This window comes from Myotis daubentonii, chromosome 8 (genome assembly GCF_963259705.1).
Source record: "Myotis daubentonii chromosome 8, mMyoDau2.1, whole genome shotgun sequence".
Lineage (NCBI taxonomy): Eukaryota > Metazoa > Chordata > Mammalia > Chiroptera > Vespertilionidae > Myotis > Myotis daubentonii.
In genome coordinates this window covers 83,360,004-83,378,069 of record NC_081847.1, presented here as the reverse complement: position 1 = coordinate 83,378,069, position 18,066 = coordinate 83,360,004, and the positions used below count along the sequence as shown (strand labels likewise).

The following is an 18,066-nucleotide window of genomic DNA, read 5'->3' as shown; positions in this document are numbered from 1 at the left end:
TTTCTTATCCTTCAATCGGGTTTTCACAAAGGTCACCAAGATCAACATAATGTGACAGAGACGATGCTTATAAGGTGCCCCGTGTGACAGTCAGAAACTAAGGCTTCTTTCCTGCTTGGAGGGAGGGCTCACAGCTGGCGGGGGAGGGGTGGGGACACTGTGGGGGAGGGACGGGGAGCTCTGTGGTGGAAAGAGACCACTTTTGCAAACTTGCCCATTTGCTCAAGACGCAACCTCATTCTTTGCCAGCCCTTCTCCCGTCCCTTTCTCTTCTGGCATCTGGGAAAGGGAGCCTGTGCTTACAGCAGGGGAACCTGAAGGGTACAAGTCAGGCCTGTGCCCAGCCCTCCCTGCCCTCATAGAGCAAGACTGTCATCGTGCCAACAAGAAAATAAATAAATAACATTTTAAAAACTTAAAAAGTTGTGTGTGTTGTGTGTTTTTTTTAAGACTCATTGAGGCAGGAGTGTGCCAGGCAGGTGTCCTCTGAGAAAACTCTAGACTCAGGGAAGTCCCAAGCCCCACCCCCAGAGGTGATGCCGGTCTGGAAGGCTGAGAGAAACTGGCTTTTAACAGGCTTCCAGGTGATTCTTACTTGGTGTAGACTCGAGAGTTTGAAGCTCCTTGGCCAGGTGACGTCCCAGGGTCCCTCTCCCAGCACGGATGTTGGTGGGCACCTGCCATCAACTGTCCGGGTCCGCAGACCCGCCCACCTGCCAAGACGCCCTCTCCGCACAGGGTGCCCGAGCCGGGAGCTCCGGGCCTCTGGTCTCAGCGCCACTGGTGCCACCCGTGATTTATGGCCGTGCCTCCCACACATGCTCCGCGAGCAGGAGCACCCAGCGCACTGAGCACAAATTAAATCCAGCCCGCCTCGCCTCCCAGGTAATGGGCCCATCTGATGATAGAAGAGCTTATAAACAGCTATCGTCAAATTAATCTCAATGTCGGAGAAATAATAGCGGCCGTAAATAAGACTGAGTGTGCCCGGCTCAACAGCTTGTTAGGACACTTTATAAAACGGGAGGGCAACATTAATATTACACCGTCTCTTTAATTCCTCCAGCCACCTGGTGCAGAGGCTGAGCACTGGCTGAGGAGTCTCCCAGGTGGCAGGACCGCTGCTCAGGGCACAAGAGGGAACCCCAGACAAGCAGGGCTGCTGGCCATTTCCCAGCCTCACCCCCTTCTTCTTTCACCTCAGCCCAAACTGACCCCATAATTGATGCAGGATTCTCAGGGTTGAGGGGACACCAGCCAAGCTCACTCCTCCCCATGCCCCCCAGGCAGGCCCCCCCACCTCAGTGTCCTCCCCTCTCTCACTTCCTACTAACATGGAACTCACCCTTCAACCCTAACTTGAGAACCACCTCCTCCACCAAGCTCTCCAAACCACAGCGTCCCAAAGGGACTTTGTAATGTCTGTTTCATCCATCACCAGATGGTTACTGTGGAGACTGTGATAAATCAGCTGTGCCTCCCTCATGAGCCCAGACAGACACTGCCCCACCTGGGCCTGTGCAGACAGCAGAGCCCTTGGGATGGTGACAATTGGGTGCTACTGGCCTGGGTCCCTAAATTTGTATTTCCTAAGATAATGTGCATAGGAATTATGGCATGTACCTGTGTGCACATCTATGTGTGAGCAGCATATGATTAAGTGTGTGTACATATTTCCACCTGTGAATGTGAGTATGTATATATTATGTTCTGATCTACTGTGTACAGATAGTAATGAGTATATCATACATGTCTGTTGGTAGTATAAGGATGTGAATTACATGGGAGTTGTGTGGAGATGGGTGTGTGTCAGGGATGGGCAACTGGGTGCACTATTCTGTGAACATGGAGTGCTACATGGACCATGTGCAGTATGTCAAATGTAGCTGGGGGTTAAAGGGCATGGGGGCTCCCAGCTGGTAGGGAGAAAGCCCACCCCCAAGGAATCTGGGTACGGTCAAGAATAAAAGGCGGAAGGGAAGTACTGAGCAGAATGGGGCTTTAGTAGAAGGCCACACCTTCCAATGGCCGAGAGCTCCCTCCAGGGCCACCTCAGCTTCCCAGCCTCTGGCAGGGACCGCCCTGGCTGGCCAGCAAGTGTGTCACTGAGAGTGAGTGACTGGCTCACCACTGACCTCTGACCCGAGAGTCTTCTCTGGAGCAGCAAGAGATGGCATTTCCAGTTGGAAGACCAGGTGAGGGGGCCTTCAAGACAGGCGGTCACCACCTGATAAGCCACCTTTGATGGCCTTCCTCACAGTCTCTATTTCCTCTCAGTATAAGAGAGTTGCTCTGGGCCAGTCTTGAGATAGATGACCCAGGTCCCAAGCCAGCATTTCCCAAACTCTGCTCCATGCACCAAGTTCAAAGCCTGTTTCTAGGAGACACACACACACACACACACACACACACACACACACACACCCCAAGTTCTGTGCTCAGATAGCTTGGAAAAATGCAGAACCAAAGGAATTTCTTTATTGTGGGACTTATCAGAGCCTTTACTGTGCTAATATGAATTGGGATTCTCCAAGATAGGGGTATAGTGTGTAGCATTTCCCAAGTTTTGGACCATGTGACTCTTTTGCACAACAACTTTTAACAGCTCAAGGGGTCCTGATATTAGGTTGGACAGTGTGGAAAACGCTGCCTCAGGCCCCTACTTCCAGGGTCAGCTCAACACCCTTACCCACTGCATCCTCTAGATCTCCTAGACACTACAAACCCCTCCTGCGAGCTCCTCCCAGACTTCCCAGCAGTAGCCATGATAACTCCATTGTTGTTGTTGTTGTTGTTGTTGTTGTTATTATGCCTCCTCATTGTTTCATAGGGGTCTGTCAAGACTCCAGCCTTGTTTTCTAGGTCTTCAAGGGCAATGCCCAGGTCTCACCCTTAGCCCTCAGCTCAGGACACTTGGCTCTGGGTAGATTGTGTGCACTTTGTTTTTGACAAAAGCCAACCAACCAGCAGCAATGTTGATCAACAGGCAACACTGCTATGCTGACAATGAGGCTCCCTCTCAGGACATCAGCCTCCTCCCATGCCCCCTCTGCAGTATTCTGCTTCTCAGTCCACCCTGTGTCCCCGTAGCCCCTCTGCCTGCAACACCCAGGTCAACCCCACGCATCCTTGAAGACTCAGCTCATCATCAGGCCCTCGGGGCACCCAACCCCTCCGGGCACCACCCTCCCCAGACAGCTGAGAGAGCACCAGCCCACACTTGGAGCATACTTCCTGACTGTTCATGTGTCTGTTTCCCACCAGACTGAGTCTCTTTAGGGCAGATAAAGCGCTTAGGAGAGTGCCAAGCACAGAGCAAGTGTGACAGGAGTGTTTGCTGTTGCTATTATCCCCAGGTCTCCAGTGCCCGGCACAGTGTCTGGTCCAGTGCAGATACTCAGTGCACATCTGTTAGATGAGTTGAACAAATCCATGATCAAAGCTGAGCCTCATTATAACCCTGTTGGGGGTTACTAGGATTGTTCCTATTTTACAGGTGAGAACACTGAGGCTCAGTGAAGTTTTTCCTTTCCCTTTGTTCCCCTTACCAACTTCAAAATTCCTCTGAGGAGCAGGCAGGGGATTCTGCACGTAGAAACTCCCTGGTAGGGAGCCACATACAGTAAGAGTAGCCCTGTGCTCAGTGCCAGATGTCATGGTGGGCGCATTACATCTGCCATCTCACTTGATCCTCACACAGCCTGGCAGATAAGAATGAGTACCCCAATCTGGAGGAAATAGAACCAATGCCCCAAGAGGGATGTCCATTCCAGAGGGAAGTCATGATACCCCACAGCCAGCCTCACCCTCTGCACCTCTCTCTCAAGGGACAGTGTGTGGACACCCTGGGAGCACTCGGGCAGTGTGGCTGGGCAGAGGGGTGTGAGAGCAGACAGAGAGTTCCAGGGGCAATGGCTAGGGCCAGGGGGCTGGCAGGGAGGGAGGGACTGGAATGGGTGGGATGACAATGAAATGAGATGGCCCAATGCTCCAGAAAACAAAACAAAAAAACAACAACAGAAAAATCAGACTAGGTGACAGCCACAGGACTACAAACATTCATCTCTTGGATCAGATCTGGGCCTGCAGGGGAAAAGGTGGAGGGAGCAGGCTGACCTGATAGCCTCCCCCCGACCCCACACCCCATCTGCCCCAACTCCTCCAGGCAGCAGAGCTACAGATCTCCCCCTCGGGGAACAGCACCAGTTCTGCCTCCTCTGGGAGGCCCTCCTGATTTCCCCCGGCTTCAGTGACCTCTCTCCCCATCCCATGTGCCAACCCCGGCCAGCTGTTTCCAGGCTGTGCTACACTTTCTGGTCAGCGTGACCTGTAGCTTAGTCCGTGTGTGCTTCACCCACTTCAGGGGTGCTCGAGGTCTCCCCAGCTAAGCTGTGTGCCAGGAGCTATCTGTGCCTCCGCTGCCCACAGCCCACAGTAGATGTTCAGTAAATTCCTATGCAATGTAGCTAAGACATACCCGGCCCTTTCCTGTCTGTCCCCTGTGCACTCGTTCCCTTAGAACCCCTCCGACTGTTCCAGGTACAAACAGGGATGTGTGTTCCGAGGGGCAGGGCAAGCTGGGAATGGCCATCCTTTGCAAGGCACCTCCCAGGATTTTGTGTGCCTTGTACTCTATCATAACTCTCTTTCATCCTCTCCTCCCATAATACTAATGATAGTTTTAATAATGATTATCTCCATTTTTCTGATGAAGAGACTGAGGTTCAGAGAGGTCCAAAGTCACCCGGCTTGTAGGTCGTAAGGCCAGGAGTTGAACCCAAGACTGTCCGTTGCCAAAGGGTGTACATTTCTTGTAAATGCTTAGTCTCCCCTAACCGTCCTCGGGGAGCCCCAGGAAGTGCAGCCTGGTCAGGGAGCAGGCCTCAAACTCCAAGGGCCCGAGTTTCTGTTTGGGGAGATGAAAATGTTTTGGAAACAGAAAATGGTGATGGTGGCACAACATTGCGATGTACTTAAATGCCCCTGAATCGTACACGATAAAAGGAGCTTAAATGGCAAACTGCATGCCAGATAGATTTCACCACAGAGAAGAGAGGAGTCCAGAGTACCAGGCAGCCTTTGCTGGGCGTCGCCCACCGGAGGGCCCCCCTCACACACCCGTTCACAGGGCTCCTCTCCATCACTGACCTTCCCCTGGGACCCTCGCTCCCAGTCCTGGCCCTGGCTCTCTAGACTCCAGATACAAGTGGATCGGCACCACCGCTTCTCCCTCTGCCCAGTTAAAGCCCACGCTGCCTTCAGCCTCGCCCAGAAAGTGCCCTTGTCCACCCCTGTGGGGCTGCTGGAGCTCAGACTGCTTCGGAGCTGGCTTGGCGACTCCAGCCACTGGACAGACTTGAGTTTCTAGCACCCAGAGCGCTCCTCACACTTCCCTACAAGTGCCTGGATGTCACAGGGGGGGCGACACGACCCCGTCCCCCAGCCCCTAGCCGTGGGGGCATGGCTGCCACTGGCCTTCCCGAATGAATATGTCATCGAAGTTCCATGTTTTCATCAAAAGTTCATGCAAAATTTGCAACTGGTGACGTAAGAGTTCCTTGTTTAGCTTAATATAAAAACCTCCTTTCCCCCAAATTTAGCAGTAAAACAGGAAGCCAGGCTGTGTTTACCCTGTGGGGTGGCGAGGCTCTTTTTAGCCCTGAGCAGAGGTTCTGCTCACCGTCTGTGTGTCGCACCCCTGGCCAGTCCCTGCTCTGGTCTGGATACGCCCACCCACCTTGTCAGCACAGGGCAGGACTCGGCAGGTATGGGCACAGACTGGTGAGTACCCACAAGATGAGGGGCACCTGCCGAGGAGCAGGAGCGAGACAGCAGAGCAGGTCTCTAACTTCCTCCTCCCACCTTCCCACCCTTTCTGCTCCTTCTTGTCCCTCCCACCCACCCCCGCAGAGGAAGCTTGCACTGGTCAGGGACCCGGTGGGATGGGATGGGATGGGACAGAACAGGAAAACGCCACCCCGGGTTCACGTTTGGGCTTCTCCTCTCCCTTCTCCATTACACTCGCAGCTCGCTCCCAGGTGAGGGCAGGTTGGCTGGTGTTCCCTTCCCCCACATGGCCTCTCCTCCCCTCCCCCTCCCCTTGGCCCATTCCTCTTGGTGAGAAGACAGCTGGATTCCTGGGTCCTGGGCCCAGGCTCTCTCCATGGCCTCTTGCTGCCCTTCCCACGCTGCCCTGTTCCCTGGGCAAGCCCACCTGGGCAGCCTCAGTATCTCCTCAGCCAAAGGAAGTCAGGCAGGAGCTGCCTCCCTCAGAGCGGCTGAGCGCCGCCCTCCCCCTTTCCCTGCCTGGAGGCCTGACCTCCATCTATGACTGGGGAGGTGGGGTGGGGAGGAGGGGTGAGTCCACCAAAGGTGAGGCCAAGGCCAAGGCCAAGGCCAGGACCTACCCACCCTGGTGTCCAAAGGGGCTCCAGTGCATGCCAACCGAATCGGGCTCTGACCAGCTCATTTTGTCTCTCTCCCTGGGCACCGATTTGGACACACACACTGCTGGGCAGTGGGTGGCCTGTGCAGGGAGCCTTGAAAAGGGGAGCCAGCCTGTGGGCCCCGGTCTTCCCCTGTGACAGCCTCACCTTCGCCAGGCAGATTTCTCAGCTCTGGTCAGCAGCAGCAGGCCTCACAGGTGGGGGCCTCAGAGGTGAGGGTGTAGCTCTGACAGGCCCTGCGCCTCCCCCTCAGTGCGTTCCAGCCCCCCTCCAGGAGTGCCATGGAGGCTGAGGACCCCCTGGAAGGGCCACCCTTTGACTTAAGGAGAGCCAGTGTCTCCAGCCCTGGGGCTGGTGGGGGACACATTAACCCATCAGTGCCCACACGGTTTGGGAGCAGCAGCAGTTGTTCTAGGAGCGGGGTGGTCCTGGGGAACAGGAGCCCTGTGGGCCCCCGAGAGGCAAGGAGGGGGTGGCATGGAGGCCTGGCAGCTGCGGGAGGAGAGGAGAGGAGAGCAGGAGCAAGGCAAGCCGCCGGGGGAGGGGGGTTGTCTGAGAGTGCCTCCCCCTCCCCACCCACTCACAGCCCGGGAGGGGGAGCAGCAGCTGTTCAAAGCTTCCTGCCCTTCCTTGAGACAGGTGTTGGCTGAATTCTCACTTCCTCCCAGCCCGAGAGCTCCTCTCACCCCCTCCACCCGCAGCCTGGTGCTGAGTCAGCAGCACACTCACTTCCCTCCCAGGCTCCCGGGGGCCAGTGCTGCACTGCCACCGCCGCCTGGGACAAGCCTTCACGTGGTGGCTTCCTGGAGGGCTGGCAGTCTCCCCCAGCCCCGCGGGGGCACCCCTCGGGACAACCTCTAAAGCCAGGGCCGCATCAGGAAGCAATGATTCTCAGGGAGCTTCTTGCTCAGAGGCCAGACCAGAGCGGCAGGGCCAGGAAGCAGGACTGACCCTAAGCTTGGGCCCCGTGGGGTCTGTGCTCACGGCTCTGCCACAGGCACCAGGGTAACTGCTGCTCCCCTGCCCTCCAGGGCACAGCAGCCAGCGGAAGGGTACGTGCCCATCCACTGGGAGCTAAAGAGCGGGAGGGTAGGGGAGAAGGGGAGGCAAAAAGAACGGAAATATTATTCTCATCAAGAGGAAATCACAGCTTGTTGGAGCAGGAAGGGGCAATTAGGCCAATTCTGTCCCTGGGCAGATAGGAAGCGCAAGCACCGAGCAGTCAGACTCGGCCACGGGTTATAGGAGGGCAGGGCTAGAAGGGGGGCTGTTCCCACGGTACTGGGTGGCCTATCAGGGGGGCTACCGCTGTGAATAATGCGCCTCATTATTGTTACTGTGGCCTTTGGTTGGCTTCTCGCTCTGCTTCCTATGCCCTGGGCACAGAGTGCCCTTTCACTGATGGGGAAACTGAGGCCCGGGGGGGGGACGTGGACTTGCTCAAGATCACAGGGGAAGTTTGTGGCAGAACAAAGACCCGCACCCAGGTCTCAGAAGAGTTTATCCAGATCTCCTTCCCTCCCCAAGCTCTCTCTTATCTGCCCTCCCCTCCACCTGTCTGGGCCTGCCTGGAAGGGGCTGAGGGTGGGCAGAGAGGCAGGGGTGCGTCAGACCTGTTCCGCTAACCACCTCCTCACAAACAGCCCGAGGGAGGTGGTAGGCAGATCAGCTCAGAGTGGCCCTGCAACCCAGGCCATTTGAGTACCTCAGAAGCCACGGAGCCTGAGGGCAGAGCCACCATCAGGTGGAATATTATGCAGCCATATCTATAATAATAAAAGCATAATATGCTAATTAGACCAGACGTCCTTCCTTCCGGACAAAGCCACAGCAGGCAGAGGCCCCTGGCCACAGTAGCAGCGGGCTGGGGGCTGTGGCAGCGGCGGTGGCCAGGGCCAAGGCCCTTGCATGAACTTCATGCATCGTGCCTCTAGTATATATATATGTATGTATATATGGTGCTTGTGAAAATAGCCTAGCAAAACATGAAAAGGAAGGCTTATGCTTACACAGTTCTGCTTACTTCCTCTTACATAAGGCCCCTTGTGTCAATCTTCCTTCCCATCCTTCACATCTCTGGTTTGGGCTCTGTCACCCCTGGGAGTCTGTCATGGCCTCCGCCCTGGCCTCTGCCCCCTGGGATCACCCCTGTGTCATCGGCTGCCAAAATAAGTGGTTGAAACAGAACTCTTCCCAGAGGGCTTCCAGCGACTAACGGAGCAAATCCATGCTCTACCGGGGCTTCCAGAGACAACGTCTCTTCCAGCATCTCTTCCAGACTTTTCTCCCCATTCTCTGGACCTCTGCTGCTTAATTCCTGGAGTTGTGCTCTAAAGAGAATCATTCAAAGACAGGCCAATGGTCCCAGGGCCTCCTGGAGCTGTGCCATGTGACAGGGCTGAACATGTACCCCTCCACACACACATGCACACACACACCTCCCTCCTCATATACACTTTCTGCTCTTGCCTACCAGAGCCACTGGCCTTGGCCACGGTCTCACTCATACCTTCCCCATCCCCCACCAGGAGCTCCTCCCTCCTGTACACACACCACTCTTTGATGCATATCTCAACCTCACCTCCTCAGCAAGGTCATCTCTGACTTTATTTGATCCCTGAGGCTAGTAAACGCTTGTGGGGAATGGGGGCCCCAGCTCTGTGCCAGGGCCTTTAAATAGTGACAACCCCATCAGGTAGGTATGATGATGGTCATTATTCAGTTGGTGCTCAGAGCAGTGGCCTCAGTTCACCCTTCCAGGTCAAGACGGGGCTACTCCTCAAGCCTGAATTGCTCCAAGCTCTTTGCACCTCACCAGTCAAGTGCCCAAATCTTCTGCCCTCCATTTGGGCACTTAGGCACATAACGTCTTAGACAGAACCGGATTTTCTGAGCATTCATCTCCCAGCCTCAGCATGAGCCTCAGGAGGGCAGGCGCCAGGTCTTACCTTGTGCTCATATCCCCTTTTGGTTGGCCCCAAGTAGGTATTCAATAAACCCTCATTAACTAAATGAACCAACAAGTGAGTGAATGAATGACTGAACGCATGAAGGTACAGGCAATGTAAGTGGTTCAGATGTGGGGTTATGAATGTTGGCTTTTCGCTCTGAAGTCATCTAGAAAACCTGAGTCTCTCCAGATAAGCCCTCTCCCCTAGCTGCCCTCCCTCCCAATTCTCTTGGAATTATATCAGTTCATCTGTGGCTAAAGCGTACCAGAAACTAATAAATACTCACTCACATTCCTATTATGTTAACCCAGGAATTTTTAAAGAGCTGTTTAGATCCATAGAAAAACCGAGGCACAAGGCTCTTGTACACTGTGCGACAGCGGCTGAGTAGGACTGAGGCATCCACGGTCAGCCCTGAACTGGAGTCGAGGGCCTGTGTCTCCTGTGCAGGAAAGGGGCCCCACACTGCCCCTGGGTCCTGCAAGAGCTGTTGCTTCCCTAGCCCAGGAAACCATTCGGTTTTCCAGCGTGACACTGCAGCCTGCTTATTTAAAGATGGGAAAGATGTTGGGGGAGGGAGGTTGCGGGGAGGGGGGGGGGGGAGGGCGGTGTAAGAAGTGAGCAAACTGCAAAAGAAAGAGAGGTGGCCCAGTCTCTGTCATCTGCATATTAGGGCATGGAGATTCTTGGTGGCCTTTTCCCCTAACTTTGAATGCCATCACCAGTATTTGCTGGTTTATGGGAAACTATTATTTAAGACAACTCATCAATTAAGTGGGCCTCATCTGATGCTAGTTTTAAGAGAGAAGTTCTCTTGTTCAGAAAGGGGAGCTGTGAACAAGAGCCGTGCTCCCTCTTGTTACAGATGGCTTTTCCAAAACCCTGGAGTCAAAAGTTATTAAAACAGATCTATGTCAGATGGCTGGGGGGGTGGGTATAAAGTACATTGGCTTTGTAATGATTGGATCATCCAGTTGGAGGAGGGGTGGGAGGCTACTTCAGATGACTGTGTTTATTCCGGCGATCTGGGTGAAATGCAGGATGCATTTGATAAGATGCTAAAACATGACTTCCCATTAACCCACTAACTTGCCATACTATGACTGGGTTACTAAACCACCTTTGAAATGCCTTGATCGACTAATTCTGACACACAGGACACTAATTCAGAAAAATAAAATCTTGGAGTTGGTCAATATTGATCCAATCAGCCACAGCTCCCTAGGACAAAAATGCTGGGGGTCCCCTGATTTGCAGTTTTATTATAGTTGAGGGGTGGTTTATTTTATTTCTTAAACTAGGTACAAAATTTAAAGTTTCGTGTAAAGCAAAATGAAAGGAGAAGGAGGAGGAGGGGGAGGAGGGGGGGGAAAGAAAGAAAAATCCTGGAAGACCTGCATCTCTCTCCTTGTACAACTACAGCCTGAGCTCCACCGGGGACTTCCGTGTGTGTCCATGTGTCACAGTAAATCAGCTCAGCTTTCCCACTCGGGCTGGGAGAGCAGGAGAACAAAGGGCTGGAGCCACAAGGGCAGCCGTGGGGGAGAGGAGTCCCCCCGGCCACAGAGGCGGCCAAGAAGCCCTGTGGTCAGGCGCGGGTGCGCCGGCCCAGGAAGGAAGGCTGGCAGAAGGGCAGAGGCAAACCCGAGAGCCAGCCCAGAGGAGAGAGGAGGCGTCATGTCAGCCCAAGGATAAGCGACCCCCAAATGATGACCCTTTAAAGGCACCGGGAATTTCTTTAATCAACTGATTTCCTTGGTGTCTAAAACACCTCGTTTAGCCAGGCTTGTTCTGGGCTGAAATTGAATAGGTATAATTGACAAATGCTTGAATTTGGGTTCCACTGGGGGGTCGGGGAGTGGACAGGGGTTGGGGGTGGGGGGGAATACCTCTCCACTGGCTTCTCAAATGGAATTATGGAGAAAGATGCATTTTAAGGCCTCTTCTTCCAATTCAATTTCCAGGTAGGTCCTGGCTTCCCTCTCGATCCCCGCCCCCTTTCCCCAGCACACACACACACACAATGCCAAGAGATCTGGCTTGCTTTCTCAGGAGAGGCACTAGGGCCACAGATGAGACAGCTGTCAGGGGCTAGGCTATAATCAGCTTTAACTGGCTCCCAGCCCGCAGAGGGCATGGACCCCCTTATTCCTCTGCTAACGGGTCAGGCTGCTGGCCCTGGGATGAACGCAGGGGTGACCAAATTGGCTTCCGTTTCAAACATCCTCCTTCTGCAAGATCTGCCTGCAAATCTTCCATTATCGCCAGTCCCCAAAATGTAGATATGCACACCGAAGAGGGCACTTTAAAATTCCAGATCATGACTCCAGCCTCATGGGACATGTCACCCGCCCCTCCACCCCCAGAATGGTTTTGAAGGACAGTAAATCAATGAGACAGTAAAAGGCAAAGTTAAAACACAACTGAAAATGAGTTTTCCAGGCAAGTCTGAAATGCTACACGATTGCTAGTTAAGAACAGTATCCCTTTTCTCAGCTTCAGTGTTATAGCCCCTTCTCTTCACCAGCATCACAAACCGAGTGCCGGGTAACTTGGGAACCAAGATGAAATGTGGAGGCTCCTAGCTGCACAGGTGGCCCAAGATAGGGGTTCTCTCTACGTGGTTGAGCTGTTCAGGTGTGACAGGACCACCGACCCTCCCATCCCCTCAGAGGTCTATTGTAAAAAGATATGGACTGGGTGGGATTAAGGTCACCATATCTGCACCACAAAACAAAAGAAAAAAGTTTAAAAAAAAAAAGGCATTCACTCGAGTCTTACAATGGGAGGTGGGAGTGGTGGGTGGGTGAGGGTGGGGAGAGAAAAGCGAGGGGGGATCTCTAAACAGCGGGATACGACAATAAATGGGAAAACAGCAAGAGAAAAAGCACACTAGGTTAATATAGGAAACTAGTTCTTTATTGAGAGATTGTATATTAGTATTAGTGGATTCTGTGTGTAACAATGTTGTCATGCACACAATACAAAAAAAAAGAAGAAAAAAAAAAAAAAGAAAGGGCTGGGTCCACCATGCTTCGAAGGGCAACAGAACAAAAGCAGCGTACAATGAGCAGATGGCCCGGGCTACACGACCACAGTGCGGTTCAGCAGGGTAACATCTCTAACCGAGCGCTGTACATTGTCAACTGGGGGATGGAAAAAAATACAGATCATGCTTTAGTTTTAGTACAAGAAAAGGTGAAAAAGATACACAACCAAAAGGATATCTGGTACAGAAAAAAATTACCCACAAAATAAGAACAGGAAGTAATTCAGCACAGCAGAACACGCTATCCCTGTTTAATGGAAAACCATTTTGCTGGGGATTCCTTTTTGGTTCTTCTTTTCTCCCCGCCCCCCACCCCCACCCCAACCCCCCCGAACTTTCCTTTCAGATTGCCACATGGCAATCTAGGGGGGCCACTCGTGACTTTATTTTGGAAGGGCCCTTGAAGTAGGGGCCTTATTCTTTCATTATTGTTCCGTTTTGTTTCAAGCAGGTCTGGCCAGGGAGGCCGCAGAAGAGAGCCGGCTATTAAAGGGGCAGCTCTGATGGCCAAGGCAGATGTCCAAAGATGCTCTTGACATTTTACAGTTAAACAATTAAGACACCATGGGCCATGGCTCCCCCTTAAGCCAGGGACCTCGCTGCACCCAATTTTCAGAGGCCATGGAGGAGCAGCAACTATCATTTCATCAAAGGTTTTCATAGGTATAGTTTCACTTATTTTTTGCCTCCGACTAAATGTGATCTGTTCACTTAGGCCTGGGTGCTGCCAGAAAGGTAGCTGACGGTCACCCAGATAAGTGGGAAATGGGGTGCAATGGCCTCCAAGCCAAGGCAAGGCAAAAGGAATCCACTTAACAGGGATTTACAGTGCAATGTACTTGGCTAAACAAGATGAAGATACAAAAATGGTTATTTCTCTACACCTATTCTGAAATGGCCTACATCCTACATTACTACAATGGAAACTAAAAAGAACAGATTTAAGCTTGCAGGCTGTCTAATAGTTTTACAAGAAGATTGTGGTTTAGGACCTTGTTGGGTTAAGCATTAGTATCCGCTATCAGAAGGTCATGAATTCTTATCACACTGTGCTCAATTTCACCCACAGCCCAGTCATCCTCAGCCCTTGAATTTCCTGTGGGCGGGTTTGCATGAAAGTAAACTTTGACCTAAGGGCAGGATTTTTTCTGTTGGATTTTTTTTTTTTGGGGGGGGGGGTGAGTGAAGGGAGGGGGTCATTAAAATTAAAATTTAAAGACCGCTGAGCAATTTGAATTTCAAAACATGGACTCGGCATCCTGCAATGGTATTTAGAGATCGGTGGTATTAATGAGGATGATAATGATTTAATCAGGATAATTATACTTTCAGGCTCAACATCCTTCTTAATCATTTTTTAATTTCTGCCTAGTGTAACGTTCCACACTCGTTTTCAGAGGAAATGCCAAGTAATAAAACATAATTGTGATTTGGGGGAGGGGGGTTGGCATTTCAAGGGAGACCTCATCCAGCCCCCCATTCCAATTCCTCACACACCCACTCCCCACCACCACTCCCCCAGTGCTAGGCTGGCCTGAGATAGGGGATACTGCCGCTTAAATAGCAATGCTTCCTCAGATGGAGACAGGAGATGGTTAAGAGGGGTGTCACAATACAGCTAAATGCGGAGGCAGAGGGTCACAGCGCACACAGCAGCGAGTTGACCATTCACTGAGCTACACAATGAAGAAAAAAAAAAGATTTGATAAATGCAGAATGTCATCATTCTATCATCACACAAAAAAACTGCGGTTCAAACAGGCCTAAGAGGGTCAACCTTGCCTTTTAGGTTCTGGGGAGAGGCGTGGGGTTGGGGACAGCTGGGCTGGAAGAAAGGGGGCTGGGCTTTCATCTTCTCGCCCAATCGGGCCCCTGGGGCGCACTAAGGCGCTGGCCCCTCGACCCCCCCCCCCCCACTGGGTCTTGGTGGAGCAGCCCGGTAGCTAAGGGAGGGAAGACATCATCGAAGACATCTTGGTGTGAGTGGGGAGGGGAGAGGCGGGCCTTTGCCAGAGGGATTTAAGCAGACGTGGAGTGGGAGAGGACAGAAGAAACATTTCCAAGAAGAGAAATGTGAGTCCAGAAGCAGAATACAAAAAGAATAAAAAGTGAATCTAAATGCATCCCGGATTTGCTTTGGGAGGTGGGGATTTATTTTATTATTATTAAAAGAGGATGGAAGAAATGTGGGGAGAGGGAAATCAAGCTACTGTAGCAGAATGTGAGGGAAAGGGGTGTGGGGAAGGGGACCGTGCAAACACACCCCATATATCACAGTTAAAAACAAAGCCGGCGCTGGCCTGCTGCTCGGTCAACGCCTGCCGGGCAGCGGCCAGGCGGGGCAGCTCACCACCTCGACCTCACACACAGCAACACCCAAGGGCCCGGCACCGGCTCTGGCTGGGCCCAGAGGTGCACAACAGTGCACGGCTGACTCTCCGAGGCGCGCACACTCTTGCACACACACACTCACACGCACACACCCAAGCATTTCGAACCCGTGAATACAACTGTCATACAAAGGCAATGGGGGGTAAAGGGGGTAGCACAAGGGCAAAATACAGAAAGGGTTAGAGGGAGAAAAGGATGGGCCGGGAAATCATGCAAATGCCCAAGAGAGGGCTGGGGGCTGGGGCATGGGATGGGGCCAAGACCAGATCCCAGATACCCAGCCATCCGTATCAGTGGCCAAAAAAATAAAATACAAACAACACAAAACACACATGTACCTTAAAAAAAAAAAGCACATCACAGGAAACCAAGTATGTTTACACACACACACACACACACACACACACGATCCCACGCACACGCGCGCACACAGGCATGTATCTCCGTCTTGCGATCACACAGGGCTAGGAATCAGGGGAAGGGGCTGTGACTGGGGGGATTGCGATCGCCGCAAAGAATAAAAAATGGGGCTGGGAGGGAGGGACTCAAATTCGCCAAACCCTAACTTCACTACAAAAGCTCCCACAAGGGCGGCCGCCCCCTCGCTCAGGGGTACCCCCCAAAAGGGAGAGGGGAGAAGCCACCGCTCGCCCTGCGTCCCGCGGGTGTGCCCTGAGCCCCCCGCCGCCCCAGTGCCCGCCCCCGCCCCGGTGCCCGCGGCGATCCACGCTCCGAAGCGGACCCCGAAAGGAAAAAGCGATACCTCTGTTTCGCACAGAGCCAAACACTGGAAGCACGAGATAGCCGACGTGGACCAGGACCATCCTGGCTCCTCGCGCGGCGGCGGCTGCTGCGCGCGGGCCCTTTGTGGCGCGGCTCCCGGGCGCGGGCGCGGGCGGCGGCGGGGCTGCGGGAGCCGCCGGGGCGGGAGGCGGAGCGCGGGGCGCGGGCGGCGGCGGGGCGGCGGCTGGCGGGGAGACAGATGGCCCATGGAAAGGCTCCCTTCCCGGCCCCTCTCGACATTCAAAGGCGCTGGGGCCGCAGCTGCCGCCACACAAAGGCGCGCGCAGCCAATGGGAGCGGAGCGCAGCGCGGCGCGGCCTCGCCGGAACCGCGGGGGACAGCGGGGACCGCGGGCGCGCGGGTGGCGGGGGGAGGGGGGAGGGAGGGATGACGGCGGAGAGGGAGCGGGCGGCCAATCGCGGTGGCCCGTGGCCCAGAGCGAAGGGGTGGGGCGGGGGTCAGCCCCGGGGGACGCGTGGAGCCCAGCGCGGATCCCCGGTCGCCTGCAGCCCAGAGCACACGCGCGTGAAGCGCCCTGCACACAGAATCGGGCGGCGTGCACATGCACCCTGCACGCACCGAGAGGAACGTGCACTCAGACATGTGGAGGTGCGTTCGTGCGTGCGAAGAGACAGGCACGAGCGCACCAAATGCACACGACCCGGAGGTCCTTGCACACTACACGCGGGTCACTCGGGGACTTGGGCTCGTGGAGGCTGGCGCACGTGCCGCGCCTGACTGCGGACACGAGTGGAGCTGGTACGCGAGCCAGCAGCCGCACACAGAGCCCAGGCACTGTCACACAGACATGTGCACACCAAAAGCCTTGTTCATGCAGGAGCCGTGCGTGCCAAGAACACATTCCCAAAGACACACAGAGGAGAACACAATGCAGATATGTGCACAGTGCAGATATGTATGCTCCGTGCCTGCCGCACAAAGCGGGCAGTAATCATTTGTTGAACTGAAACCCACTCATCCACCAAGCTATGTGCACACATTCTATGCAGAGACATAGCCCAGAAAACCCAGTCATTCAACCAACATTCGCCCCACTCTCACACAGACACAGCCAGCCATGTGCACAGACACGCCCACTTCCCCAGCAGGCAGGTATACACAGGATGTTAGGGGAACTCAGCTCTTCTTGGCTCTTCAGATTCACACGTGGAGGCATAGCCACACTGTCGCATGTGGTCTGTGGCTGGCCCTCCAGGTACAAGCAAGAGAGAAGCAAAATGCTCACCCTGCAGCCCTGTTGTCCAGCGGACTGCTAAGACTGTTCCCGCCCCCAGCACACCTGCCGTGAAAACTCCCCACATGACCCCCAGATCAAGCCTGCAGAAAGACAGAGGCCATTGCCTGCACTGGGGCTTGTCTTCAAAACCCCGTGGCTCCTTTATTTAATGAATCCGGCACAAACTAGATGGTAAAATTGCAGAATGTGGGACTGGGAGAAACCCAATTCGTCCCAAGCTGGCCCCCTTTCAGAGATGAGGAGGAGGACCATTCACTGAAGACATCTGTGCTGTGTCAGGGCGAAGGACTGATGCCGATCCTCCTGGGACCCCAACCCTTGCAGCCCAGACGGGGCCTCTAAAATGTAAATGCAATCACCATGCCTGCCAGGTGCAGAGATGGGCGACAGCTTGGGGTGCTGGGGAAGGGGCACCTAGGAGGCCCCATAGTGGGTGGGAGGTAGGGAGGGCAGGTGGGGTTGACTGCAGCAAAGTGACTTCTAAGTTGAGACTTGAAGAATGAAGAACAGGAGAAGTGAGGTGAGGCAAAGGAAAAATGACAGCCTGGCTTTGTCGAGACAGTAACCGTATTCCCAGCAGCGACAGCAGGGCAAGATCTCAGTGCACATCTTCTTTTCACAAACCCATATATCCCCTTCCCCACCCTCAACACCCCCCGCTGACCCTAGAGAGCTCAGGGAGGAGGGCAGCCAGGGGAGACTTCCCAAGCCTCACTCCAGAAGACCATTTCAACCGGGTCCTGCCAGCAACTCTTTCCTTTTTCCATTATCTGTCAAATAAACACAATGCCACCACTGATAAGAATTTTAAAAATGAAAAGACTGAATGCCTGGCTACTAGGAACTGTTTCCTGTTCTATTTCAGGCTTTGTCAATATGCATGTATATCAAATCCATCGCCATAATCTGCATAGTTTCATCCTGCTTTTTCCACTTAAAAATTTACCAGAAATGTTCCTGTCCTTCTACATGATTATCTTCATAATTTTCATTTTAAGTGTTTTCATAGTATTGCAACAAGTGAGTGTACCGTGAAATTACCTAATTATACTCTATTCTTAGACACTTAATTTGCTCCCAATTTTCCATCAGACAAAAGCAATCATCCAGGAACAGATCAGCACCGTAAAACTAGGGAACTCCACCTGCTAACTGTATCCTTCATGTTCACACGTCAGAGAAACACAA

General features: G+C 53.5%; 1 protein-coding gene across 1 annotated transcript in view; it reads right to left on the bottom strand.

Moving 5' to 3' along the window:
- Positions 1-15,978, bottom strand: part of ARK2C (arkadia (RNF111) C-terminal like ring finger ubiquitin ligase 2C) — an 83,929-nt gene extending 67,951 nt beyond the window's left edge. The window contains exon 1 of the mRNA XM_059707221.1: positions 15,601-15,978. Within this exon, the coding sequence (XP_059563204.1) occupies positions 15,601-15,661 (61 nt within the window). The 5' untranslated portion in view covers positions 15,662-15,978. The remainder of the gene's footprint in view (positions 1-15,600) is intronic.
- Positions 15,979-18,066: the final 2,088 nt, after the last annotated feature.